The 27,372-nt window shown below is 50.1% G+C and overlaps 1 protein-coding gene across 3 annotated transcripts in view; it reads left to right on the top strand.

Moving 5' to 3' along the window:
- Scgdelta (sarcoglycan delta) overlaps positions 1 to 27,372 on the top strand; it is a 230,783-nt gene that overhangs the window by 192,066 nt on the left and 11,345 nt on the right. For all 3 annotated transcript variants that reach the window (XM_025303374.1, XM_011150032.3, XM_025303379.1), the window contains one exon: positions 19,601 to 19,883. In XM_025303374.1, the coding sequence (XP_025159159.1) occupies positions 19,601 to 19,883 (283 nt within the window). The remainder of the gene's footprint in view (positions 1 to 19,600; positions 19,884 to 27,372) is intronic.

The following is a 27,372-nucleotide window of genomic DNA, read 5'->3' as shown; positions in this document are numbered from 1 at the left end:
ATCATAACAAGTGCGCAATAAAGTCTACCACGCGCGGAGGAGCTCCGCCGCGCGCAGACTGTGCGCAGGCGATGAAAGAGGAGGAGCAGCGAAAAAAGCGCAGACGGGTTCATAAAACTGACCGAGACTGACTGTAGTGCATGAACAGGACGAACGATAGCGGAGGAAGTGCGGAAGAGTGGCTGGTGGAGCCGAAGGAGCCACGGAATCCAAATCACCGTCTACACGTTTGTTTGGCTTGTAAGCCTCACGGGTAACTGGATAATATAAGCTCGGTGGCGGCACACATACAGAGAGAGAGAGAGAGAGAGAGAGAGAGAGAGAGAGAGAGAGAGAGAGAGAGACGGCACAGCACAGTTTGATTTGCGGCGGTACGCCCGCGTAAATGTGTGCCTAAGTGTATGTGTATATAGGTAGCGAGGGTTGGATGGGTAGCATAGAAAGGAAGAGGGAGAGTCAGAGGATACACCAATGTTTGAGTTCCGTCTCGGATGTCGCTTTGCTCTTCGTCTTTCTGCCCTGCTTTCTCTCTATCTCCTCTTTCTATATATCTCTATCTATATCCGCCTCTCTCTTTTTCTCGCTTTGTCTCTCTCTCTCTCTCTCTCTCTCTCTCTCTCTCTCTCTCTCTCTCTCTCTCTCTCTCTCTCTCTCTCTCTCCCCCCCCCATCCTTCCCTTTCCCTACCTCCTCTCCCCCCCTCTCTCTCTCTCTCTTCTGTCGGTCTCCTTCAACCTACTCTGCTCGTTCAGCTATCCGACAGTCCCGACCTTTGACCTTGCTGGGGAAAGTTTAGTCCTGCAACGAATCCGACGACGGTTTCTCTAAAAGATAAATCGTTTCGAACAAGTGGCCGAAAGACCGCACGTCCGATGTGGAACGAGATGTGGCTTCCAGTCCTTTTTCACTTGGCCCACGGACGGGTAAGCAACGTTTATTATTTTCGTATGTACGTTTTCCGAGGCGATCGCCGATATGTAACGGGAGATTTTACGTTCAAATCGACGATTCCGTTCTTCGCTCCGTTTAACGTTCGTTATTTCATCCAGCGCGGCTATCTCGGCGTCATCGGGCGCATACATACACACACACACACACACACACACAAACAGGGCACGTCAATGTATCGTTTATATTGTCTTTCGACGGAATTTGCAATTTCCCACACTTTTCGCCACCATCCCTCATCGACGCAGCCCGGCATCAGCGCGACGCGGACATTTGACGCGCGCGCGCGAAAATGACACCAACGGAATTATCCGCTCCGAGACGGATCGATGAAACGAAATAGCGAGACGCTGCTTTGTTCGGACAAACATATTGGAGTCGCGTTACGCTTATCAGCCCTTCGAATTTGACCCGCCGCTATCGCTCGTGGCGATGCCGCTCGTGCGCCACGGCTGCTTGCAGTTTCGGGCTGGCGTATCTTGCTGCGGGGATTATTCCGACGGAGAGAATCAGAAGTGGGCTACTCAGCCAGGAGACGTGTCGAGTTGGAGGGTGGGGTGAAAGGGGGGGAGACGGCTGACCCCAACTCTCTCTCGCAGTGCGGAATCACATTACCCGTCAGTCCGCGACGCGTTAGCGCGCCGGAATTGTACGCGCATTGTACATCAGGCCGTGCCACGCCAACCTCGGACGACAATCCGTTTAGCCTAACTTTGCCGAATGCGAGCATAAGCTCTTACGAAATTAATCAAACGTTATCCGAAGTCCACTGATCCGGAAGATAGCTTTGTAAACGGAGCACACCTCGGGAAGCAAGTTTCCGCATTCCCGGTGTAAACACTCGACTCTCTGCTACTTAAAACAATCGTTTCCGCTTCCTTTGACTGTGTAAGCGGAAACACGCTCGCGCGAAATTTTATCGCGCTGCACGTAAGAAGTGGAAATAAAAGGGCGCGCCGTTCCTTCTCGAGTTATATCGCTTTAATTAATGTTAGTCTTGGCGCAACCTTATTAATATTTACCTCGCTCTTGAATCTGCTTTAAATTCATTCCCATCCAGATGGGAACGCGCTCATGCGGGCAAATAAGAAAGAAAGCGTGCGCACGCTAACGTTCCCCTACGCTTCTACGATTCTCGGCTATATTTGATTGCTGTCTCGCTCGCATTATCTCGCTCTGAGATTTATTCGCGTCGCGCGCGCGCGCGACGCGGCCTCGAAGGAAATCTGTACCGTGCATAATAATGCATGATAATTATATTATCTAATAAATATCTAAGATATATAAAATATCTAATAAACTATATATATATATATATATAGTACTATATATATTAACTTATATATGTATATAGCATGATATTATACTAGATTGATAGATATTTATAATACACGCATTTTCCACCGGCGTTCCTCGGCTGTACTCGTCGACACGAGCGTTCCACAACCGCGCGCGGGGAAGTATCGTGAATCTCAAAAAGGATCTCACAAAAGTGCGACGAAGAAGCGAGGCGATCCGACACTCGCAGATCAGCCAGTCCCGCGCTTTGATTCCGCGGCATTCTCCGGCGCAATATTTTCGCGGACGCATACAGGCGGCATATTAAAAGGACCGAAGCTGCGGTCACACACACACACACATACACACACACACACACACATACACACACACACACACACACACACAGGACGAGCATTTAATATTTCCTTTACGAGCGGACGCGATTCCATTAGCGAAGTTTCGTAACTGGCGTCGCGGCCAAGAGGGACCCAAACTGTTCGTTAACGCCCGCTGTTTTATTCATTCGATTAGTTTGGCTGGAGGGCGAGGGCGCGATAGGGACAATATGTGTGTGTACGGACGCGGGTTATGCGCGTGGCGCGCGCGCGCGCGCGCGCACGCGGCCATGGCGGAGGGATTGCCGTATTCGGGTCAGCTTTGCGCGGGGATTAATATCATATCGACTCGATTTTCCACCAAGAGCACCGGAGGTTATAGCATAGCCTATAGAGGAACCGCAGTTTGTCGAAATCCCCTTATGATATTTGTAGGAAAATATTAATACGATTGACGTTGTTCCCTCGCTACTCGGTTTTTGGTCAAAGTACTCGCTGAATATTATAGCTCGATATATCGATCGACATCAGCGGGACAATGTAATTATCGCTATTACGTTAGGAGAACGTTCCGCTGCCGCCGGATGCCGCAGGGCCGCGCCTCTCGCGGCGCGTTTCCCCCCCCCCCCGCCCGGAAGAAGAGGTATTTATCCTCACACGCGACACACGAGGAAGAACGTCGCTCGCGAAGAATGTAATCGCGAGATAAGCGAGACGATAAACTTGGCGGATAAACGCGGAGCTTCGGAGAGACGTCGCGCTCGCGCGCTCGTACGTTCGTTCGTTTGTCCACCGCAGTTTTCGCGCGCAGGCTACAACACGGCGCCGCGGGTCCACGTGCAGGGTCACGGAACGCGGCGCGAGGGTGGGACACGGTCCTAGCCGGATAGGAGAGCCGGAACATAAAATATTGCTAACCGCTCCGCGGCCGAATTTAATTCCCCGGGCTGAACTCGGGCAGAACGTCAAGCGGAGGGATTTCCGCGGGAAAGTGGCAGGAAGGGCGGCGATAGAGGATGGTCGGCGTGTGGAGGAAGGGGCGGTGGGCCGAGGGGTGGGCGGAGGGTGGAGGGTGGTCGGCGCTGCCGACCTCGTCGAGATAAATCTTCCTGTCGATGGCTCACCGCGGGCTCGGATTAGAGTCTACATTTGCACCTATTCTACCCCACCGGTCCACCCCGCCCGCCCGCCTCCCTCAACTTTTCGCCGCCCCGACAGTAACTCCTGCCACTACCACCGTCCGTCGTCATCACCTCGCTTCGTACTCTCATACGACCCCGTTCGCTCGCACTCCGATCGGGAAAAGACCGTCTCATAAATTCGCCAGCGCTTGTTATAAATTCAACCCTCGTCTCGAGAGAGGGGGGGGAGGGAGCGACCGCGGCGCTGACTTCGGGAGCAAGACGGCGGCGCGTTGATGGCTGCGCTGGGATTTGCGTGGACTTTGCCGAGTGATAACACGCATGATCCAAAGCGACGGAGGGGGCAGGGCACGGGGGAGCGCGGCCGGCCGGCCGGCCGGCCGGCCTCGCGTTTTGTTATTCACAGTGAAAATGCACACCCCTGCCGAATCCACGGGAAGCTTCGCGAACACGCATTAATCGGACAATTATTGGATGATTATCTCACCAATTAATGAATGATTATCTGTGAGAGAGCGAATTTTCCGCTACGCGTAGCCGATCAGGAAGATTATATATAATTACATAAAACCGTACACAATTTAATTATACGGGGAGGAAACACTGTTGAATAAAAAAGAAATTGTTTCGTTCAATTACACACAACGGGCTCTGCCGTAAACACAAGCACGTATTTTAGTCGTATTCGCACAGCAGCATTTTTTCACTCTACGGACATATATAATTGCGTATATTTATACGCGGCTATAGAAACGACATTTGTAAAAATTCATACGTAACTGTTTCTCATGGCGGGTAAAATTTCTCTGTAAAGACTCGTTGCAGAGATGTAAATGTGCAACAGCGGAATGCGCGTTCTCTCGAAAGAGTTACGCTTGAAAGCTAGTCTCGTTATCTCAATAATATCGATCAATTTAAGCAATATCGCGCTTCTGTGAAAACTCCATCTCCTCATTAATGTTCTTAATATCGGTCAATACCGCGCGCGCGGCGTTTCGCCGCGCGATGTTGCAATCGGTTCTGCGAGTACCATAAAATGTGGTACATGCGTTAACATAGACGATACGTCGACAGCAAATTATTGTATTTGCGATAAAAGGCAATAAACTCGCGTTGTTGTTATTCTCCGCCGCTTCATCGGCGCACGATAGCAATAACTGCGTCGCGTAATGTCGAAAGATTAATCCCACGCTTACGAGCGCGCGTTACCGTGAGCGTCGGTAAGCGGACGACGGGGACTAACGGATAAAATTACTATTATCATCGCCAACGCGTTAAACACGCTCCGAACACGCGCAGGTAACAAAAGCTCGCAGGTGCAAAAGCTGGCGCGCGCGCGCGCGCGAAAAAAATTCGATGCCGTTAATTAGAGGCGAGCGGGCGAGCGGCGAACGTAGATAAACAAAGAATTTATCCCGCGAGTCCGGCGCATTTTTCTCACAGCGGCGGCGCGTAAGAAGCGTTACGCGACAAACAAATGAGTACGTTCATCCGCTAAAGTTGTGTACTTCTTGGGGCGGAAATTCTAAAGAGCTCGGGGAGGCGTCCGGCCCCGACTTTCCCTCCCCTTCCCCCAACACCCTACGCCGTTCACCGGAACTCGCGACCGTCATTTTACACAGCAGCATTTTACATTTTACGGCAGCCGCGGGAAGGGAGGGAAAGGGTGCACTCTCGCCGGACGCCTCCCGCCGACGCCGACGCGCGCGGATCGTGATGATGCATCGGACGTGCGTCGATGATCGATGCACGCGCGTCACTTTCATTCGTATGGAAAACTTTGCGGGCCGATGCGCGCAGGTGCAGGCGACGACGCGCGGAGGAAACGAGCCGGGGACTATCACGATGTAGGAGGCCCTAGGTCATAGAAAATCCCACGTTTATCGCAGAACGTTCTTCCATTCTGCAGCCCGGCCTCACCTCGCCTCGCCTCGCCTCGTCTCGCGTTGTCTCGCTGCCTTAAGGGTTCCCGCAGGAGCAGGTAGCGGCCGTTACGTAAAACAAGTTTCATCGGGAGAAGCGGGCGGGAATTAGCGGGCGAGCGGAGCGAATTACGGAGCGGTGTCTACCGAAGTATTCGCGATTGATTTCCCGAGGTCAGTGTTATTCCCTCGCGCACGCGCGCGCGGAGTTATCATCTCGAGGAACAATGGATCATTGTTAACGCCGGCATCATAATCGAATCCTCGCGCGCGCGCCACGAGGAGCGAAGGGCGACGGGGGGAGGAAGGCCCGGCGGGGACGGAATTTACTCAAGAAGAATTATTTATTCGCGCACTTTCGCGCAAGAGTTATATATGCACTACGGCCGCGCGGCGGAGTGTTGCGCGTTTTAATACCCGGGCAAGATAGAATGCGGGCGATGCGCCATAATAAAATGCACGATGAAAACCGCGGAAGTTTTGAGATAACGCGTACAAGGGCGGACCAATTGAAATGCGGCTTATGCCGGAAGAAATATGATCCTTTCGAGGAACAATTCAGAGCGGCGGCGGCGGCGGCGGCGCGTAACCGCGCGCTACGGCGACGATCGAGAACTATGATTAAAGGTATAAATTCTAACGGGGGAAATTAATAAAACGCGCCCGCCTCGTGCGAAAAAAAGCGCGGACGCGCGTCACACCGTGGTCAGCAACGTGTCAAACAGCCGCGTCTTTCATTTGCAGAGGCGCTCGGGTGTTTGCTCAATCACCCCGTCGCGTCGTCAAAGCCCCCGGAATGATTTATCGGCTGACATAATTTCTACTCGTGCAATAATTAGTAATTACTTGCGACTTTGGTTTCCCTTTGTGTGAGCGAAACACGCGCGTGGTCTTTGACGTGGTCGCCGCGGCGGAAAATCTAACAAACGTGTTTCTCCTCTCGCTCCGCGCGCCTCGCTTTAACGAGTAATCTTTATTGCACAATCGTAATCGCCGACACTTCCCCGAGATTTCCCGCTGACCATTTCAAAAGAAACGTCCCCGTGTCTCGTTTCATATTTCGTACGGCTTTAATGCCGCACGTGGAAGTTAATTGAAATTTTAAGGATCCACCGAGAGAGAGAGAGAGAGCGAGAGAGAGAGAGAGAGAGAGAGCGAGAGAGAGAGAGAGAGAATATCGGGCTGACTTATCTCGCGGTCGGCCTTAACTGCCGCGTATCGCACTCGTTGCTTTATAGCCCGACACATAGCGGCCACGTCCGCGATATCCCGGCGGACCGGGACTGATGCGGTTCTACGATTCTGGACGTTGCGTCTACACAAGACCGCACTAAAGTTTCATTATTACCATAATGTACGCATTTAGTATGTTATATACGCTACGTACGTTCTTAACTTTACGCGTCTGCATATGCGCCGCGGAGCGGGCGACGCGACGTATGCCATCCATTAGACGGACCTAGATAACGTTTACGACGTAGATAACCGCGAATCCGGGCGGACGCGAGAGAGATATTCTTCGAATAATACAATCATCATCGTCGCCGTCGTCGTTTCCTTGGCGAGGCCGTCAACGCGGACCGAAGAAAACGCGTGGCTATGACCAATGTCCGACGGATAACTCGTGTGTGTATTCATTCGAGTACACAAAAAACCAAACTCGTCGCCCCCGGAGTAATATTTCGGAAATATATGGCGAGCTCTCGGCTTGAATACAAATGCCGGTCCTGATCGACGTATGTAGCATGAAAAGTATTTCGATGGTTTCCCATCGATGGTCTATATATAATATTTCGGCGTACCGAAGGAAACATGACGCGGAAACGGGGTCAAGCCGCACATCGATCGGCATTTTTATCTTCGCATTCCAAATGAGCTTAAGCAACGACGATAAGCAACGAGCGGCGCGGAATCCGCAAAGTGGGTTAATTTCCGAATTCGAACGCAGGCGAACAGGCGAGCAGAGATCGCGGGCGAGTTTTTTGCGAAAGCTCGCTCCGGTGCTACTCGGTAAGAGTGTCGCGTGTCGTCGCATTTCTTTGACCCCGACGTAATTCTACACTTAAGCACGTGTTTCAAGCTACCTCAGTATGCATCGATAGTAAATATTAATTAATGGTGCGCACCTTGGATTTCAGCTCGCGAGAGAGGAGAAATGGAATAATAATGCACCCCCGCGGGGTCTACTTTATTTCAATACATACGTAGCTCGAGCGCTCGCGTGCGTGCGTGGAAGTACGCGTTGGATACATCAAGTAACGGCGTATACCCGCGCATATAAAGTGAATGTCGAGGCGAGGTCGTTCGTTCGCAGATGCGCCTTTGCGGTCTCAGGGTAGAAATGTCAAGCCGCTGCCCGATGGGAAATGTCAACGACACCAAAGGCAAAAGTCAGCGGAGATATCTCGCTGTCTCCGCCCGGAGACGTTGCCTTTCGTTTGTCAAATGCTAGAGAGACAGACGACGGCACGGTGGGATTTCGCGAGTGTCCCCATCGTGAGAAATCTATAGAGAGTCGACGGAAAATTTATTATATGCGAATAATGCGAGAGCTCGCACGCAAGGCTCGCGTGGAAACTTCGTCCCGTGAGAGATCCGTTATTCGCCGCGCAAAGATAACAGCCGCGCAAAAATGCCCGCTCGCGCGCTCCTCGCTTCTCGGAGAATGAATGAACGCGGCTGCGACGCGCCGTGGCGGCGCGCGCCAATTTCCGTCGGCGCCAAAAGTAGAGTCAACTCGAGGAAGACCTGCCGCAAATCTCTCCTCGAGATGAGTCAGGGTTTCCTTGAGCCAGGTTAGGGTCGAACTCGAAATATCGAGTTTGGCGGGAACACCGTACGGACTAAAGGACGGACGGCGAGATAGAGCGGGGAGAAGGTGGGAGAAAAGGATCGACTATAATCCGTGAGATCGAGCCGGTAACGCGATCAAAGTGGTTCCCTTCCGGTCTCTAAACCGATTTCCTTGGACTCGTAGAAACGTGCCGCGCCGATCGATCGCCTTTGCTCCCTCGCGAGAGCGCGTGTTTTTGGCGCCATTTCCTTCTTTTTTAATCCCACTTTGTAAAATTTATCACAGAAACGCAACTCGCATCCGTCGTTCCGTTTGTCGCGTCATTGCATTTAATCGTTGATATGATAATATAATATTCTCTCTTTCTCTCTCTCTCTCTCTCTCTCTCTCTCTCTTTCGCGTGCGCACGACGGAACTAATTGTATTGTACAATATTATAATTCTTCTCTTAATCTTGTAGACTGTAATCGACGCTCGTCGATCCTCGATAAATCGCGCTGTACGGCTTAACAAGAATATAGATTTTTTAAGTACCGGGATCGACTGCGCACATGTTATTAAGCGACTTATCGATCAATGGGCAAGAGGGAAAGAGCGGTTACGGAGTATGCATTACCGGAGCGAATAATTAAAGGAAATGAGCGGTAGTAGATAGGCACTTGCTCGCGTGGGGAATATTAATATTTTCGATCGTTGTCTTTCAATCTGTCGACGTTATCGCTCTTTGACGCGTACTTGAAATCACTTTGAGCCATCCGCCTGCGGGAAAGCGCCCACTTCCCCTCTTAGTCTCCTTTCTCCTTCTCTCTCTCTCTCTCTCTCTCTCTCTCTCTCTCTTCCCCTCCCTCTCTTTCTCTCTCGCTCCCTCTTGCATGTCGAGGATAAACGCGACGAGAACGAGAACTAATGCTCTTACCGCCTTGAATGCACGTACCTAATGCGATAATCCTGCGAAATAATTAAGTATGTCGAGACGCTCCGCGAGAATGTTCCACCAGGCGCCAAGTCCTGAACGAAGTTCTACATTAAAAATTATTTTAACCGCGTAAGAGCTACAACGAGGTGTATTTACGTGAGAAGAAGCTGCTGAATCGCGGAGAGCTCCGAACAATACCATTTTGGTATTATTAGCGACGAGACGATCGGGAATAATGTAGAAAAATCGAACATTCTATCGGGCCCGTGTTACTTCCAATTTTTATCCTCATTTAATCAATTCAATTATTCTACGAAACCAAGAATATGAAAGTGCACGGGCATTCTCTCGTGCCGCGTCTCCGTTGTTCGCGAGTGACGCCGACCATTGTCACGGCAGTGGGATTAAAATTTTACTATCAAATATTTTCTATCCGGAGGCAGACGAATTAATGCATCAAATATTCACCAGGAGAATTGCGGCGTTTTGTCCAGTTAAGCTACTAAAAATATCATGCTTTATGATGGTTGGTATTTTGCACCTCGCGTATTTTAACACGACTGAAATCGGACGTTTGCTATCGGACGGATGAAATATTCAGGGTATTCCTTTTACGAGGATTACAAGAGTGCTTTTCTGCGATCTACAAAAGAGATAAAAGTTCGTCGTTTGTCGAAAACTTTAAATGGCTGCCAAGCCGAACAGCTGGATTCGGCCGGCGAAGATTGGTGCAAAGGATGAATTGACGGCAGAGTCAAAATCGCCGCCGACACCGAAATCTTTCGATCGGACTCTTGTTTATATCCGCGCTCCTATCCTCTCGACCAGAAAAAGAGAGGAAGCGGCTTATGGTCGTTGGAACTGTTGAACCCCGGAACGATACGAAAATACCGGGAGTCTCTCGAAGTGATTCTGGTAAGCAGCCAAAGTGAGAGTGTAATGGAGCCGCGCGCGGAGAAGAAAGGAGAGAAACAACGAGAGAAAGAGCGCGGAGTGCCTGGAAACTCCTTTACTGGATGGCTTGGAAACGGTTTGGCCGGTAACTAGGCTAATGTGGGATTACTGTGGACATCGACGGCGCTCGCGCAGATGCACGACAGAATTGCCGATTCCTTTTTGAATTTGCGTGAGGGAAAAAAAAATCGCGACGCACGCACGAAATATTAAATAACCGAGTGAGATGTGATCCGCATTAACCGGTAGTCTGCTCTTTTTCATTAACTGTGTTTAAACATTTCACTATGTCCAATTACGTCGGGATAAAATATGAAATCTAGCGTAGAGTGCGCGAAAAGAGAAAAGAGAGAGAGAGAGAGAGAGACCGAGAAGAGAGTACAAATAATATTATGTAGTAATTTTGCATTATTGCGTGCGATGCCAGAGGTTGTTTCTTTTTTGAAACAAGATCATCTGGCGCACATATGACATATTCACCGTAAAATTGAAGCAGATTTTCTGCTAAATATTGCTCGATGGAATGTCAGCAATACCAGGTCGCATTTTATAGTTAACGATGTTCACAAGCCGCATGAAAAATATGGCGACAGCAAACTACGATATTATTTCGAGAGTGCTGAGAGAGGGGGAGAGGGAGAGGGAGAGAGAGAGAGAGAGAGAGAGAGAGAGAGAGAGAGAGAGAGAGAGAAAGAGAGAGATAGACAGAAATTTGCAGCGCAGCGAGGTGCATACAATGCTCGCAAGATGTTACGCGGTATTAACGCCGTGTCGTGTCTCATCAACGTCGTGTAGCGAGGGCGAAACGCCGATGACGATGATTGATGTTAACGACACACACACGTACACTCGCACACATACACACACACACACACACACACGCACGCACGCATATACACAGCGACGCCCAGCTAACTATATTCAGCGAGACGCGTAACGGGCGTTAATAATCGGCGCACCTGCTCTTTTAATTTACTTCGTCGGCCGCTGAGCGATAAATCGATGATTCCCGAATGATTAGCCCATAAATGCCTATCTGCGCGTCGAGCGCAACGATCTCGCGCCGTTTCGCGTCAAATTTATTAACGCGCGCCCTGTCGCACGTCCCGAACACAGCGGGGGGGCCGCGGGACGCGAAGGCAGACGACCGGCGAACGATATAAAGTATTTATTTTCGTTGCAAATTACCGCCGCTAATGGCCGCCGCGAGCGCAAATTACCGACATTACGTACTCCGCGGAATCTCTCACGCATGCTTCATTACGATGCGCGGTCGCGCACCATGTCGGCTTTAATTAGCCGTAGATAACGTAACCCGTCGCTTCAATTACTTTTCCGAGCTGATAACTCACCCTCCTCCCTCCTCCTCCTCCTCCTCCTCCGCCGCCGAATTGTCGCGGCGCGGTGAAGTCTCCGGTGAAGTTCCGTGCGACTACCGACGCGTCGCGAGTCGCGTAATCGCGAATGTCACGTACGTCACGTGTATGACGAGAAACGGGGTCCTGGGAGGAATTTTTCTCTATTTTCTCGGAGAGAATTCTCTCCGCGGGAACGTGATTTGTCCTTCGACTTGGCGCGCGTTTGCGGAAACACGTTTTGAAAATAACGGCGAGTCGAGGGAGGAGGAGACGACAACCCGTCGCGATTTCCGGTCTACCCTGTATACACGGTGGCAGAAAGGGAGGGAGGGAGAGAGAGAGAGAGAGAGAGAGAGAGAGAGAGACAGAGAGAGAGAGAGAGAGAGAGAGAGAGAGAGAGAGAGAGAGAGAGAAAGAGAGAGAGAAAGACAGAATGGGGCGGCGGATGGGTGAGAGAGGGCTCTCGATGTTTGATCTTTTGATTGAATTGAGCGGCCAATAACTGCCCTCCCTTAAGGGGTTTCGCAGGGCCTCTCGGGAAATATCGGACCTTTAATGTCGAACCTGACCCGAGAGGCTTTTTTCTCGCGCAACTCGGATTCGCGTCTGTCTTTCCGCGTGAATCTGGGTGGGCTCGAAATTTCTCTGCGCTGTTGCGCGATGAAACGGGCGTCGGTCGCGTGAAAACTGATGAATTCGTCCGCTCCCGTTATTCGCTATTATGCAATTAAAAAGCAACAGCTGCCGGCGACTACGTCGTTGACATACAAAGCGCGGCGCGGCGCGGCGCGGCGAATGATAAAAACGTCCCACCTCTCGGGGCAATACCAACTCCCCAAGACACAGCGAATGAGAAGAGGCGAACGACGCGCTCGGGCTCGATATTCTGACATTGACGATTGTGAGCAAACTCGTGGCATTTCTCGATATAAATCACTTTCGCCCGACGAGCCGACGAGCGAGAAATGACATCGCCGACCCCGCTAAAACGTACGACGGCGCGGTAAAAATCGAAAACAGCTAGCCCTCCTCGCCCGCGAGAGAAGAGTTAATGCGCAGAGGTGTGGGGTCGCGCAATTTCCGCGACGTATGTCTCTGTCATATTGTCGTACAGTTAAAGGCGATTGCTATATCGCGCACGGCATACGTACCACCTCTGACGTTTCTCATGGAAATTGCCGAGCAACGGTGGAACGGAGCTGGGCGGGGGAGGCAGTGAGGGTTGGCAAGCAGGGGTGAGCAATATGCCGGCGGAGAGACGCAAATGTAAAAAGGCGGAAGAGGGAAGGGGTGACGCGTAGGGGCGCAGCCTCGACAAACAGGTTTATTAGCGATCCACACACGGGTTCAACCGTGTGTTTAGCTTGCGGGCTTGGCGCGACCGTCGGCGACGTGAAAGTCGAACCGCCCTCTCGTCCAAGACACGTTTGATTAATCTTATCCTTGCTAAAGGAGGGACGCTAAAGACGGACTCTGTGTGTCCAGACCAGCCGACGAAGCCGCGGCGTCTCGACACATGAAGAAGAAAGTAATTAATGCGTGTGAACGGGTTTCTCTTCATGCCTTCGATCCGCATGCGCGCGTCTTGCAATCCCGGCTGCGTGAATCTTCACTCTATCTAGCGGGACAGCTCGCGCAGAGATGTCCCCAGTTTGACGTGGCAGCAACGGGTACTCTGTCACGTCAAGCTATTTCCTGTCCGCGTTATACGTACGGACGCGTATATGCTGGGTGCTGCGGTATTCGAAGGTGGGATTACGTGCGGGGCCCACTTCGCCGGGAATACGCGAGAATTGGAGATTTCGGGAGATCGTATTAGGACGCAAGCGGGATTTGCAGTGTGACGTATTTTTCGCCGCGAATTACTAGACTAGACTAGGGAAAAATCGCACGTACAAAAAGTTGATGAGGGGGAAAAGCTGAAGAAAGGTAGAGAGAAGGCAAGTATTCGATGCGCGTATTATGATTTCTCGTTTCTCATGACTCGGGGAATTTTCAGACAAGCCGCTACTGTATAATGTACGCGTGCACGCGCACACACAGTCGCGCCGTCGATCGTGATCGCGGAGCGAAATCTGCTTGCATTGTCCTTTAGTTCGATGGAGCCTGCAAAGAGTTCGACATTTCAGATCGTTCGAGTCGAGTAGGCTTTCGAGCTTTGACTCGTCGACAAATAATACGTCCGTCTGCTACCGCTTTTCCAAAGAAGGCTTTGACCCCCTCATTCAAGCAACCTGCGTGCGATCTCGTTTCTCTCGTCGAAGGAACGAAAGAGAGAAAGCGATCGTTTAACTCGTTACACAACTCTCTTATCTGCGCAATTTCCAGCGTATTTAAAATATTTTATAACCTCCTTATCGGAGATAACCTAATAAAAATAATTAGTCCGACGGAGGAGTATTGCCGGCTTTTTAACTTAATTAAGAAACGAGATTACCCAGGTAAAGGCTAATCCCACCGTCAACGTGGATCGGAGCAAACAAGTGGTTGATAGCCGTTTTTAATCAGAGCCATTTTTAATTTGCTACAAAAGAATCTGCGGGCCGAAGCTAGAGGAACAAAAATGCACGGTGCGTTACACCGCGGGCAAGTTTTTAATTTAATATTTGCTCGTCAATCGCGCGCGCTCGCCCGGAATTTTATTACGCCTCCCTCCCCCCTCCCCGTTCCCTGCTCACCCCGCTCGCATTAACGAAGAACCCACGGAAGTTGCAGCGGAGAGAGTCGCGATTACTTGGCGCGGCTCTATCTATCTGCGAAAACAATGTGTGTTTGGCTTTTGCGTATTACTGCTTGTTGCGCCCCTCAACCGCGCGGCGCGAGAGCTGTCATCGGTGTCCTAGAAACAACTTTGGTAACACGGCAAGCGGGATATTAGTGAACAATGGTGGCCATAATGCTTCCTGCCGGTTATAACGCCGAGTTATACCTGCCTGCAACTCGAGTCAAGCGCAAACCTAGGATTGGATGGCAGACAATTTAAGCTCGGCTTACGATTTAAACAACGGTTGCTGTACAAGCAGGCCTGCTGCCCTCTTCTCCCTCCATCCCTCCCTCCCCTCCCACCCCGTCAACCCCGTCAACCCACCGCCCAACACTTCTCCTCCGACACATCTCCTGGCCCCGTTTAAGCACTCTTACAACCAACCAAATGTGGTATAGATTAATTCATTCAACGTCCCCTCCTATCTGCATCCAGAAAGGGGCTTTTGGGCGCTTAAAGCGGGAAATAAATCTATCCCGCGGCGAGTCCCTGAGATCGCAGCAGCAAAGAATCTAAATTGCGGTTGCCGTTGTAATCCATCGTTGTCACCCGCGCGAAATAAATGATATCCGTAATTGTGCCCTCCGTACACTTTATTAAGCCGGCCATTGTTCGTTGCCGAAAGTAAACTGCTCGGCGGTGTGTGTGTGTGTGTGTGTATGTGCGCGTACGCGCTTGCCGGGAGAATATTTCGCGTCGCGTACGACCCGTCCGGAGAGACCGTCCTATATTTAAGCGAACAAATACCCGAATTTCCTGCGAAACGGAGACGGAACAAGCGTACAGTCCCGTATTAGACGCGCTGAATCGACGCACTCGCCGGCGCGCGTGTCCGTCCATCCGTCCGTCCGTCCGTCCGTCCGCCCGCGCCTTCGGGGAAATTCTCGCGAGTTTTTCGCGAGTGACGACGGGCGGCGCCCGAGGAGTGAAAAATCTCCCGGCTGCTACGGATTACCGTAGCGATAATAATTCCGTAACTTGCAATGCACTTTCGGCTCGGCGCTGTGAAATAATGGTCGCCGCGCTAACTTCGCGCTACGTCAAAAGTTCCGGCGAACGTTTAACATACGCGTCCGCCGCTATTTATGGGCCATGAAATATTCCCGCCGTTATAATTGCGCCTTGAAGCCTGAATTCATAATGCCCATTCTCCTACAGCGCCGCGCTCCCGCCCTCCCTTTTGTACCCCGCGGACACTTAAAAAGGAGAGATATGCAAAGGGCATTAAATAAATTTACACTCTCGCCGCGGCTCGGCCCCTCCTCCCTCCCAGCCGCTGCGCGTCCGTCGCGCAAAAGCGCAGCACACGTCAACCGATTACTTTCGTTTCTTCGCTCTTTCCTTCGAGTCGGATTTACGCTATCGCCGCGGCGGATCGCGAAATTCATTTGTAATTTTTACGGTGGCCCTAATGAGGAACTTTCGTGCTCGCGCGTGCCTGCGTTTTCGCTCGGCAGAAGTGAACCCCCCCCCCCCGCCGCCGCCGCCGATTTATCGCGACAGGAATTTTATCGCTGCCGACGCCGATGTCGCCTGACGATACGTCGTTGGTTGTGCGATTAACATTGCGCAAATCATGAGCCTCGTGCGATTCATTAGCGAACTAATTAACACGGGACGGACTCGCGTGCCCGCGAATTAGGCGCTCTGAAGAATGTCGAACGTCGTTCGTGGAGACGAAAGGACGCGCGAGGACGAAGAGGGCGAGTACGTCTCCTGACAGGGAAAGAATTGCGCTGTCGCGAAAAGACCAGCACGGCGCGCTCGGTCGCGGGATCCTGTCGGGAAATTGAACTGGCCGGCGAGACCGCGTGCTGCTTTTCTCGCGCTAGTTTATCCCCGGTGCTTTTAATTTCGAGCCACCGAGCTCTTTATACCCGCGAGAGGCATAATTATCCACGAGAGAGAGAGAGAGAGAGAGAGAGAGAGAGAGAGAGAGAGAGAGCGGAGAGGGCGGGCATTGAATATTTTAGCTCTCGCTCCTCGCGCGCACGCCATCGCCGACCTTCGTTTCCCCCTCCGTCCCTCTCCTCCCTCGCCGCCTCTTTGTATATGGCATCCCATACTAACGCTCCTCGTTCCGTAAGGAAAATAAAAACGGATAAGTAAAGAAGCGGCCGGGGGTGGTTTGCGATTCGAAGAGCGAGGATGGAAGGCAAACAGGGCGGAGGGAGGAGGCAGCAGTTTTCTCTCGTTCGAACCCTCCCCTCCTCTCCCACGCCCCTTACGATTCCCCTTACGATTTCGGGATTAGGTAGGAGAGTTACGTCAGGCATTTTGCGGCCAGCTTTGCATAAGTTCCTCGTGTCTCTCGTTTCCTTTCGTTAGCGTTCTCCCGTACATATCCCGTTTCTTTGTTTCGCGATACTCCGGTCGCCGCCTCTTCGTGCTCATTTTATCCCGTTCGGATGCGTGTGTCCGACAAAAATAGAGTCACACATTAGCTTCCGCATCGTGATCCGACGGACTATCTCGCTCGCTTCCGAGCCGCTAAAGTACGTTATCGCGCTGCTGATTTGCGACGGCGCACAGTGGGGCCAGATGACATTCTTTGGTTGAAAATTCTCTGGAGACCTGAATTTCCAACCAATTTCCAACGATCATCGACACCAATGGATGAGGTTGATCCTGAATCCGAAGAGATTTGTCTTGTCAAAATTAAAAACAAATTTTTTTTCTCGAATTACTAGCCCCAAAAGAGGAAAAATTATCGTTAAACGCGAGAAACTTGTGAAATACTCATTATTCGACACTTATTTCTATCTAACAGCGTATTCAGCGGATTGAAACTATGAAACCAATCAACAGACACCTCGAGATTTATCGATCTTGAAGCAGAAACCCATTAATCCAAAACTCATATGCCCAAAATACAAAAACATCAAATATAGACCCGTTAAGCACCCGTTAAGCAGGGATTTTGAATCTTAAGCCCATCAACCTAGGAATCTATCAATTCGAGAACTTTTCAGCTGAGCTGATGAGCTTTGAAATTCTGACTTTTCTAAAAGGTGATTATAAGTTCTGGGATCTCGCATTTAGTACCCATACACTAGGAAAAATGTATTGTTGCGTGAACCAAAATTTTGTTGTAACAACAAAATAATTTGGTTAAAATATGCCCAACAAAACTGTTTAGTTCCTGCAAACAAATATCTTGTTTGATTACGGTTTGTTCGTATAACGTAAAATTTTTGTTATAGCAACCAAAAAGCTTTAACTATATGAATTTTGTTAAAAATACTACATATATAATTTTTTCTTAATATATAAAATCTAAATTTTAGTACACAGAAAGACAAAATAGTATCCATTGGGCATTATTTTAGTTTATGTAAAATAATATTTCGTTATTATGTAATTTTTATGGATAAAATAATTAAAATGCTAAATTTTTATATATAAAGTCTAAGAACAAAATCATTTGGTCCAGAGAACAAAGCAGAAAAATATACTTAGTTGTGACAACTAAATATTTTGTTATATAAAACAAGATATTTGGTTGCTATTAAAAAATGCCTCAACCAAACAGTTTGGTTAGAGATACTAAATTTTTTTTCCTAGTGTAGGCTCGAATCCATTGAGGTCGAATTCGAGACACTGTACTTTAAACGATAAACTTTTAAGACAAACCCTAAAGCCACAAACCCTAAAGCCCTGAACCGATAATCTCTTCCAAATTTCGGCTAGACAGATTTCTTTGGAATTTATTCAGGATCAACCTCGTTCATTAGGTTAGGTCGATGATCGGTTGGAAATTCAGGTCTCTAGAGAATTTTCAATGTCAAAGAATGTCATCTGGCCCCACTGTGCGGCGTCGCGACGTTAAAAGTCATCAGCCTGCGCGAGAGGAATGGTTCGCGTAAATGAGGTCAGAGTATTCGCCGAAAGGACGAGCGCCGCGCGTGACAAATGCCCACGTGCTTTAGAGACGTTCGTAACGTCCAAATTCATATCTATCGTCAATTGTAGCCGACGGAGAATCTCTCGTATAATGAACGCTGCAGGATATCGCGTATCGTCCTGTGCGAGAGAGAGAGAGAGAGAGAGAGAGAGAGAGAGAGAGAGAGAGAGAGAGAGCGCATTAAGGCGAGAAGCGTCGTCATCTTCGAGGCTTCGGCAAAGCCCCCTAATTGATCGTTATCATTAATATGAAAAACGATCGCGCGGCGCGATGCTCACGTGGGCGACGCGAGGTGTGACGTTCCGACGTGTCGCGTCGCGAAAGTTGGCGTATTCATTTTCACCGTCACCGTTAATCTAAGGAGGACGTGATCGGCGAGAATAAATCGCAGTCGCCGTTCGTAATCACTGTTGTATATTCCAGCGGCATTCGCTCGAGCTGTAGTGCCGTTGCGGGTCAAACGAGTGCCGGTGTGTGCCGATGCAACTTACAAGCCATTGGGCGGATAGACCTCGCGGTGGAAATGTTATCGGGCTCGGCGACAGCGGCGGATCGACAAAGTTATCACTCGGTTATCGGCGCGGAGAGAAAGAGAGCTTTGCGAGGTGATCTTCGGCGAGTTCATCTTTACAGGCCGTGCACGTCGGATATAAAGTATCTCACGTTGTTGGAGCGGAGAGAGAAAAAAAGAGAAAGACCGGAAGATCTGTCTCTCGTGACGCGTTTCGCCTCCCCCGAACAATTCCGCGCAGCCGGTGCTGCTCAAGAATGAGGTATAAACCGTTGATAAATGATCGCGGCAGAAAGAACAGCCTCGTAATTGTAGTCTTATTAATGGCTCGCGCAACTGTACGTTGTAACGACCTATATAGCTATAACACGCATCTCGTTTGTATCTCGCAACAGTAATCTGCCAATTTACGGCGCGAAATCGCTCATGGCGCAAGAACGCGCATGAAAGTGTTTGAACAGCGGGCGCGGTGCGAGGCACAAAGCGGCCCGAATAAGTGCGCGATTGCTTCGGAAACGAAGCCGAATTCCGAGGGATCTATTTCCGACCAAATCGCCCGGGGCTAAACTGTCACGTGATTATCCACTCGCGCAGTCCCCGAATAATTCTCCCGGCCTGACGCGCCGTGGGCGCATCTTCGGCTCGCGCACGTTTGCTCTCGGACTAATCGAATTCGTGATCGTTAAGAGGCGAAAGCGAGCGCGCCGAATGATATCTCCAGCGGCGAGAGGTGATACGCATTTCGTTAGATAAATCGAGATTGCATTTTCAGGATGTCCCGGGGCCAAGGGGGATGGTCGGACGAGCCTTGCACATCCGGTAGTGCAGGTCGTCGCGGCGGAGCTCGCCAAACGGCGGGATCGTCCTCGAGGACGCCGACGTCCGGGTTGGAGGAGCGCGCTTCCGGTACCACGCCGTGTAAAGGCGGCTTCAGGTTAGGAGTCTACGGTTGGAGGAAAAGATGCCTCTACTCCCTCATATTGACCCTCATGATCATCGTAGTCCTCAATCTCGCCCTCACCGTCTGGCTACTGAAGGTCATGGGATTCAGTTCTGTAAGTTGACGAATCATAGCCTGACTTCTGCGGCGCGCGCGCGCGCGCGCGCGGTCGAGCGGAATTAATAAATTCGCCGGGTCCACGAGACCGTAATTTCCGCGGGAGATGGACGGATATATATAGCGGCCAGCCAATCGATGCGGGAATTTCGCGCGCCCGAGTTCTCGTAATAAATAAACGTTGCATCGGCTTACCAGCCGAGCGATATACACGGCGAACACGTAGAAACGCCAAGTCCAGAACGATCCTGCCCCGGTCTCGCTTCGAACTTCGATCCGGATAAGGACGCGTGTAACTTTTCGACAGTCATTAAAGTCGACTTCTGTCTTGCGGCTTGGAATTAGTTTCGCGCGAGTTCCTGAGCCTGAATAACAGGCCTCCTCGACACGAGGCTGCACGAGGAATGTACGAGAGTGGCGCGGGCGGATGTGCATCGCCGACGGCTTTCCGAGCCGAAGGCGGAAGGGGCTGCCGGGTTAGGGGGTGGCGCGAGGCGCCAAAGTGGTTAATATAATTCGCCGTAATTGCCGGAACCGTTACATCGGCGCAGCGGTGTTTCCGTCGCGGAAAATTGTCGTTTGCACTTCATACTTCTTCTTCTCCCGGACTTAATTCGAGCGCATTACAATTACCCGTTCCCGGGATCGAGCGGGGTTCATTAGTAAGTAAGTCGGCAGTGTTCGAGCATTCTCCCTCGCTCCTCGCAATCCCGGGGAAACGCGGCCCGTACCAACTTCTTGATTGCGATAATGGCTGTAATGTAAAGGTCGTTCCGATGTAAATGTCTGCGTAGCACGCTTGGACCGAGAGAGATCCGACTTTCTTCTTACGACTAATCTAGGCGAGGCACACTCGGCGATTTTGCGCGCGGTGAGTAAATGTTGCCGCGGGCGACATCCATTGATGTAATCGGCGACGTTGCGCGAAGTCACGTCATCACGTTGTCACAAATATCGCGACAATGCAATTTCTTCCTCGACATCGTCGTTTCAAAGCGCGAAACACCGGCTGCAACTCGCACAATATACCTCGCGCAATCATCCGTGACGCAGAGTTCCGGTTCGATTCACGCGCGCACAAAGAGCGAGAGAAAGAGAGAGAGAGAGAGAGAGAGAGAGAGAGAGAGAGAGAGAGAGAGAGAGAGACAGAGAGAAAGAGAAGGGGAGAGACTCACATAAATTCTTCCAATTCACTCTATCACCCGCTCGCATAATCGCGCCGACTCTCTGCAAATCGACATTGCCACGTATCCCCGGTACAACAATGCCGTGGACTCGTCGACGCTAAGTCGGCACCTAGTTCCCTCGATTAAAGGCAAAAACGCTCGCGAAAATCCCGCACCGTCGCGCGCGTCTGCCGTGCCAACCGCTGCTACTGCTGCAGCTACCTATTCGCCATTATCGAATTTATTCGAAATCGAAAGGAGCTCTCGCGATCTGGCGCAATGATCCCCTCGATGGGGGCTAAACTCGGTGGAAATTGAGTATCAATCCGTAAGTAAGGAGCCCGGGAGCAGCAGGGATACCCCGTGGGAAATGTAAGTCTCTGCCACTTCTTCCCCCAACCTCCTTTCACCCTTCTAGTCTATTCTCTCTCTCTCTCTCTCTCTCTCTCTCTCCCTCTCCCTCACTACGTCTATGTCTACTACTCTCTTCGCTAGCTATTCCGTTTTACGCCCCTTCCGTCCTCCGCCAGATCGCCCACCAATCCCTTCCCCCTCACCCCTGTCTCCTGTGCTCCATCCTCTCACAGTGATTCTCTCATTTGATCTCCCAGCCGCTTTTTCTCCGGCTCTCCGTCTCCTCTATCTCTCTCCTTTTTTCCGGGACATTCTTCAGTCCCGCTAATGCCGTTCAGTTTGCCGATTCGTGCCGAAAACTTCGGCAGACTAACGTGTCGCTCACTCGCTCTTCCTCTCCCTCTTTTTCTCGCCACTGTCGTAAGTCGTAATTAGGTCTTCGGTAATTAAATTCTCGTTTATCGACGCTACTCGGACCGATAACTCATGTCCGATTAATTGTGCGACTCGGTAAATCAGCGAGACAATCAATTAGGAGTTTGGCCGCGTTAATTATTGCGCGGTCTAGCTGCGAATTGCTCCGATCGAGATTTACGACGATTTCGATTCACGCCGAGGAGTGTCGGGCACGGCGCCGGCGGCGCCGGCGGCGGCGCGTAATCGACGCAAACCGGATAATCAGCCGGAAAAGTCGGATGTAAAATTCGACGAGTCTGCGTCGGCGTGAGCCGAGCGACGGGATGTAGATAGAGATACGGCTTATGCGCGGCAGTTTCGTATACCCGCGGCGTGACGCGTAAGAAGTAAAAACGCGATATCGTATCGCGACGTACGTGAAATTTTATGCGTAAGGAGTAAGCGGGAGGGTGGGGCTCAACGCGTAAACGGATTGGCCGAGCGAATTGAAAGTGCACAATAAAAAAGTGCGATATAACTCCGCGCTATTCCCGCGCAATTTTCGGAGCGGATCCGATTTGAAACAAGTGACACTTCGCGGAGATGTAACAGCGACAGATATATCGCTGACGTTTCGAGCGATACCTGATGTCGCGATATGTGTTTGTTAAATTTTTACTACGCAAGATGCCAAGGATGACGAGATGTACGATCTCGGAACACGAGATGAAATCTCATATTCTACACACACACACACACACACACACACATTTATTACATATTATATATGTGTTTTACTACATGTAAAAAAGACGAGGGAATATAAAGGGCATCTGGAATTAAGAGGTGCTTGCATTTTTCAAGGCAATCAAGCGCGCAACACGACCGCGAGTTTGGACGTAGGAGGAAACGAGATGTTCCGCGGTATAACCGGTGATGTCGAGAACTAAACACGGCGGTATTTCACCGTGTTATACTAGGTGCTCCGGAATTGTGGAATGTTTCTCCTCAAGAACTACGAAATAGAACTAAACAGAACAAGAAGAAAATAGCGGAGGAAGGGAGATAACATTCGTCTCAACGACAATGCGTGGACAATCGATAGTAATCGATGAGGTCGATCGGGAGCGAGAAATTAAGTGAGGACAATAAACCGTCCATCTTTCCATCCGGCGATTGTGGAGCGCTCTGTATATCGCGAGCGCATCGCGAGCGAAGACGCGTGAAAGAGTGTGATTTTCAGTAACTCTCACCCATTACAGCATGCAGAAAGTAGCGTGTTACAGAGGCTGCTGAAACTACAACTTCAGCGGCGTTATATAGACTCTCTTTCTCCCTCGCAACGCGGTTAATACACAACCAGAAGTTTTCCACCTCTGCGCGCGAGGCGTCCTAGTCGGGTGAAAGTGCGATGCACTCGCGGCACCGGCAAATATTTCATGCCCATCGTACTTCTCCGTCGTCTTTATCCGCCCTCCCACCCCGCCCGTTCATATTTGATAAGAGTCTCGGTCTGCCTCCCATTTCCTCTTTTCACTCTCGAGTTATCCCGTCCCAGCCAAGCCCGACCGACGCTCTCCGCTGCTCGTCCGTCCGCTTCACCTTCTCCTCGCCCCCCCCCTCTCCCCGCGACGTCCATTCGCGAACGATACGACGAAGAAATTAAATCATTTTTCTCAATTAAGAAAACCGCCTTGCGCTCATTGTGCGGCTCCGGACGCCCTCGTAACTGCGAAACTTTCGCCCCGGCGGAATTAATTAAGAGCCCTCGATCGGTACGCTTTGTTAATGAAGTCCGTTTTCACCGCACCGATCGATGTCGCCCGTTGTTTAATAACGCGATGTGTACGGATAATTTCTCCCGCCATGATAAATCTATGTTTTTTTTTTTCTATCCAACTCGTACGAAAAAGCGCGACTTTTCTCCAGGCGGTTTCCTCAACGAAGTTGGAAGCGACTCTTTCGCGATTATCTCTTTCCACCTCTCTTTTGGTAAAAATTAAGACGAAATGTCCTCGAGGAAGTCTCCTCGCAATTTTGAGCATCTCGATGCGGCCGCGAATAATTCGAATAAACGAGTTTCATCCACATCCACGATTTCGCCATATCAGTTTTTCAATACGCGCGCGCGTCTGCATTATGCACATGTTACAACCTGTACTGCTGACCGCGTCCGGCTGAAGTTTCATCGATCGCGCTCACATTTTTACAGCGACACGAAGAGATTTGTTCCTTACGGAGCCGTGTTGTCGCTCGCGAGTATCAATATTTCGTGCTTCTTCCGGGATTCCTATCAGCTGGAGAGGTGGTCTTAGGAGATCTTCGATTACGGACAATATATAATACAGCCTGAAACGTTATATCGGACGTAGTGGAATACGGACACTCTATATTGGCACTAACGGCTTACATACATGGCCATAGCGAACAGATGCCCCTTCCACCTAATATCGCTTGCGGGACCTTACCCTCTATAACCCTTGTATCCATAGAGAATTCACCTGTATACATTCCTTACTACAACCCCGCGAAGATACATATTGCACACCCTCCGCGCGCCCATACAAGGTGGCTCCTTTCGCAACGACCCTCTGCCGCGGAATCGATTGAAATTCATGTCCCCAAATGAACACTTCCATTGAAGTCATATACTCCCTCGCACGCCCCCGCTAGCTCGTCGCGCGTACAATTGACGTTTTTTGTCAAACTCTGATCTTATTGTTTCCGTGAAACAAATGTCCCGTCGGGAAAGAGAGAGATAGATAGAGAGGGGGAGAGAGAGAGAGAGAGAGAGAGAGAGAATTTTTTTCATTGCGGCATTCTGCGGAACGTTGAGAAATATGAGAAGCGATGAAAATAGATGCCTTTCGATATTTCCGAAATCAAATGGCGAAGATGTTTCCCGGTAAAGAAATATACTAAAAATTACCGATAAAATTCCATCGATCGAGATCGGGATGTCACTTACGCGACCGACGCAATTACATCGTTATAATTGTTCATCGACACATACACAAATGCACACGTAGATAAAAGGAGAGACTTGCGCATATATCAGAATACTGAAAAAAATGAAAACATCTAGGCATGCCGGACGTCCGCTGTATAAATATTCACGATACTAATCCACAAGGCGGATTCGGTCACATTTCGATCAGAGATCGAGCGAGATAAAAATGAAAGTGGCGACGAGCGTCGAAAACTCCGCGCAGCTGCGAGATACCTCCGGCAAAAATTTATCGCGGAATGCCTCGTGCATGAGATGGCACGAATGGTCACCCTGTATACGTTATGTACGTACGGTGTGTTAGTATTAAAGGATATCCATTATAGCACCTAGCCACCAAGTGCAAGTGTAATATAGCGAGCATAGCGCCATGAATTTTGAATGTATAGCAGTGCCGTAGTGGTGGCCGTAGTTAGTGGTGGCGTTATAGGTGGGTTCGCGTGGAAGGCCGAACAGACAAGTTTATTGTTTCCAGGGATTTCGCGCCGAGCCGCGGGACGCTGTTACAATCCTCCGCTGAAGGATCCGTGTTCCGTCAATCGATGTTTCTTGAAGCGATTTCTTTTCGACGATCGTTCTCCTCGCGCTTCTCCTCGAGTCTACTTTTCTCCCGACGTTGTTTATCATGTTCGTTTTATAAATATTTTTGAACACTGAATTCTATACACATATTTTTTTAATTTAATTTAAATTTGTATGTTATGTGTTATATATATTATATATAGTATAATTATATATTTATAATTATACCACATTATGTGTGTGTGTGTGTATGATAATCGTGAAGAAGTGCTGCTCTGCAATAATCGATCCAAGAGAAATGAATAGCTAAGGACCTCATTGTCAGAATCTACTCCTGTGCGATAACAACACACTCCCCCTCGAAGTATATTCGACGAAATCAAATTCGCAACAACCATAAATTTATATATTTCGTCCTGTGTCGTATAATTCCGCTTTTCCATAACGCCGAGCGCGAGATGCGTCGCGGGTCAAAAGTCAACAGAGCGATATTTGTCTCCAAAAATTGCGGCGGCGAAGATTTAAATTCGGCAGTCGCATTACGCCAGCCGTCGCGGAGTTTTTATCGATTTCCCATTTCGAACCGCCGATCCCGCAGCCCTACGTCACATGCCAGATTGGGGTTATAGGTTTCCCCCGCTTTCGGTATTGCATAATCCGTGGAAATGTGTGTTGTGCAGTGTGTCTGTACTCGGCTGACCCAGAGGGTACGCGAAAGCCGCGATGGGGCTCCTGTCTGAACGGGGCAGCGAGCGTTAATAAGCGGACGCGCGAGATACAATGAATTGTTATATCGAGGATGAAAAAAGTGACGCAATTCAACGACGGACTGAAGAGACGAAGAAGGAGGAGAAAAGGCGGAGAAGGAAGTGGAAGAAGAGGCTCAGCTAGAAACGACAGGAATATTATAAGAGAGAATCTCCCAGGAGAGACGAGAGAGCGTCAGCATTAATGATGCCCCGAGGGCGTCTCATTCCCAGAATCTCTTTTATATAATTGTTACCATTAGCGTAAAAAGAATACATGTATATATATATATATATATATATACATATTGTAAATAAAACAGTCATTCGCCGCGCACTGTACGTCGTCGCACGGGATTCGTTCGCTCGTTAATTCAGGGGGAAAAAAAAAGTATTCGAAGGGGAAACTCGGCGATGACAGTTCGTTACGCGACACGGTCCTCTGCGCGTTATTACTTGATATCTCGTTGTGTTAATGTTTATCGTGCGCACGAATGAAGCTAGTCTTGTTTTATATTCCTCCTTCTCTCTCTCTCTCTCTCTCTCTCTTCGTTTTTGTCATTTGACATTTTAACTCAGTTAATTCTCCAAGTTAAAAATGTAGAGAACGGTGACCATTAGGTACACGCGACAGCAGCCAAGCTCGAAGGAAACCGACGGGAATGGGCGAATCGCGAATGTTAATTCGTATCAGCGACAGATTTCAAGGATTCATTAACCTCTGTAGCGGCGTACTCTGTCGCGCAACTGATATCGAGAGCGCGGCTGCAAGTGGCTCTCGTGCGCAGCGCGTGTTGAAAAAAAAAACATGGATGAAATTACCGAAAGACAACGGCGGCAATAACAGAGAAACGGGAACAAAGCGTGTGACCACGCGCGCTATCAACGCCACGATTTACGGCGTTAAGTGCGACCTCGGTGCCCACGAGCGAGAATACCAATATCGCTCCGTCGGCCGGCGAATAATCCCGCTGTCGATTCGTCGACGTGTGCTACGATAACTTGGACGAAGTCGCCCGGAACGCGGGGTTAATCCTCGCGAGACGCGTCAGGGACCCACGATTTAATCCCCGCGTCGTCGCGGTAAAATAACATGAAATTGCAATGTCGCGAGGGTGCCGCTGGAAAGCTCGGCCGGAGAAGAGAGAGAGAGAGAGAGAGAGAGAGAGAGAGAGAGAGAGAGAGAGAGAGAGAGAGAGAGAGGGAGAGAGAGAGAGAGAGAGAGAGAGCGGGGCCGGATTCGGTTATGGCCAGCGAGGGGTGCATCACCGAGGATCCCCTCGAGAAGGCGGTGAC

Source organism: Harpegnathos saltator, unplaced genomic scaffold, assembly GCF_003227715.2.
Source record: "Harpegnathos saltator strain DR-91 unplaced genomic scaffold, Hsal_v8.6 scaffold115, whole genome shotgun sequence".
Taxonomy (NCBI): domain Eukaryota; kingdom Metazoa; phylum Arthropoda; class Insecta; order Hymenoptera; family Formicidae; genus Harpegnathos; species Harpegnathos saltator.
Note: the sequence above shows the minus strand (reverse complement) of the source record. Positions and strands in the feature narration are given on the sequence as shown.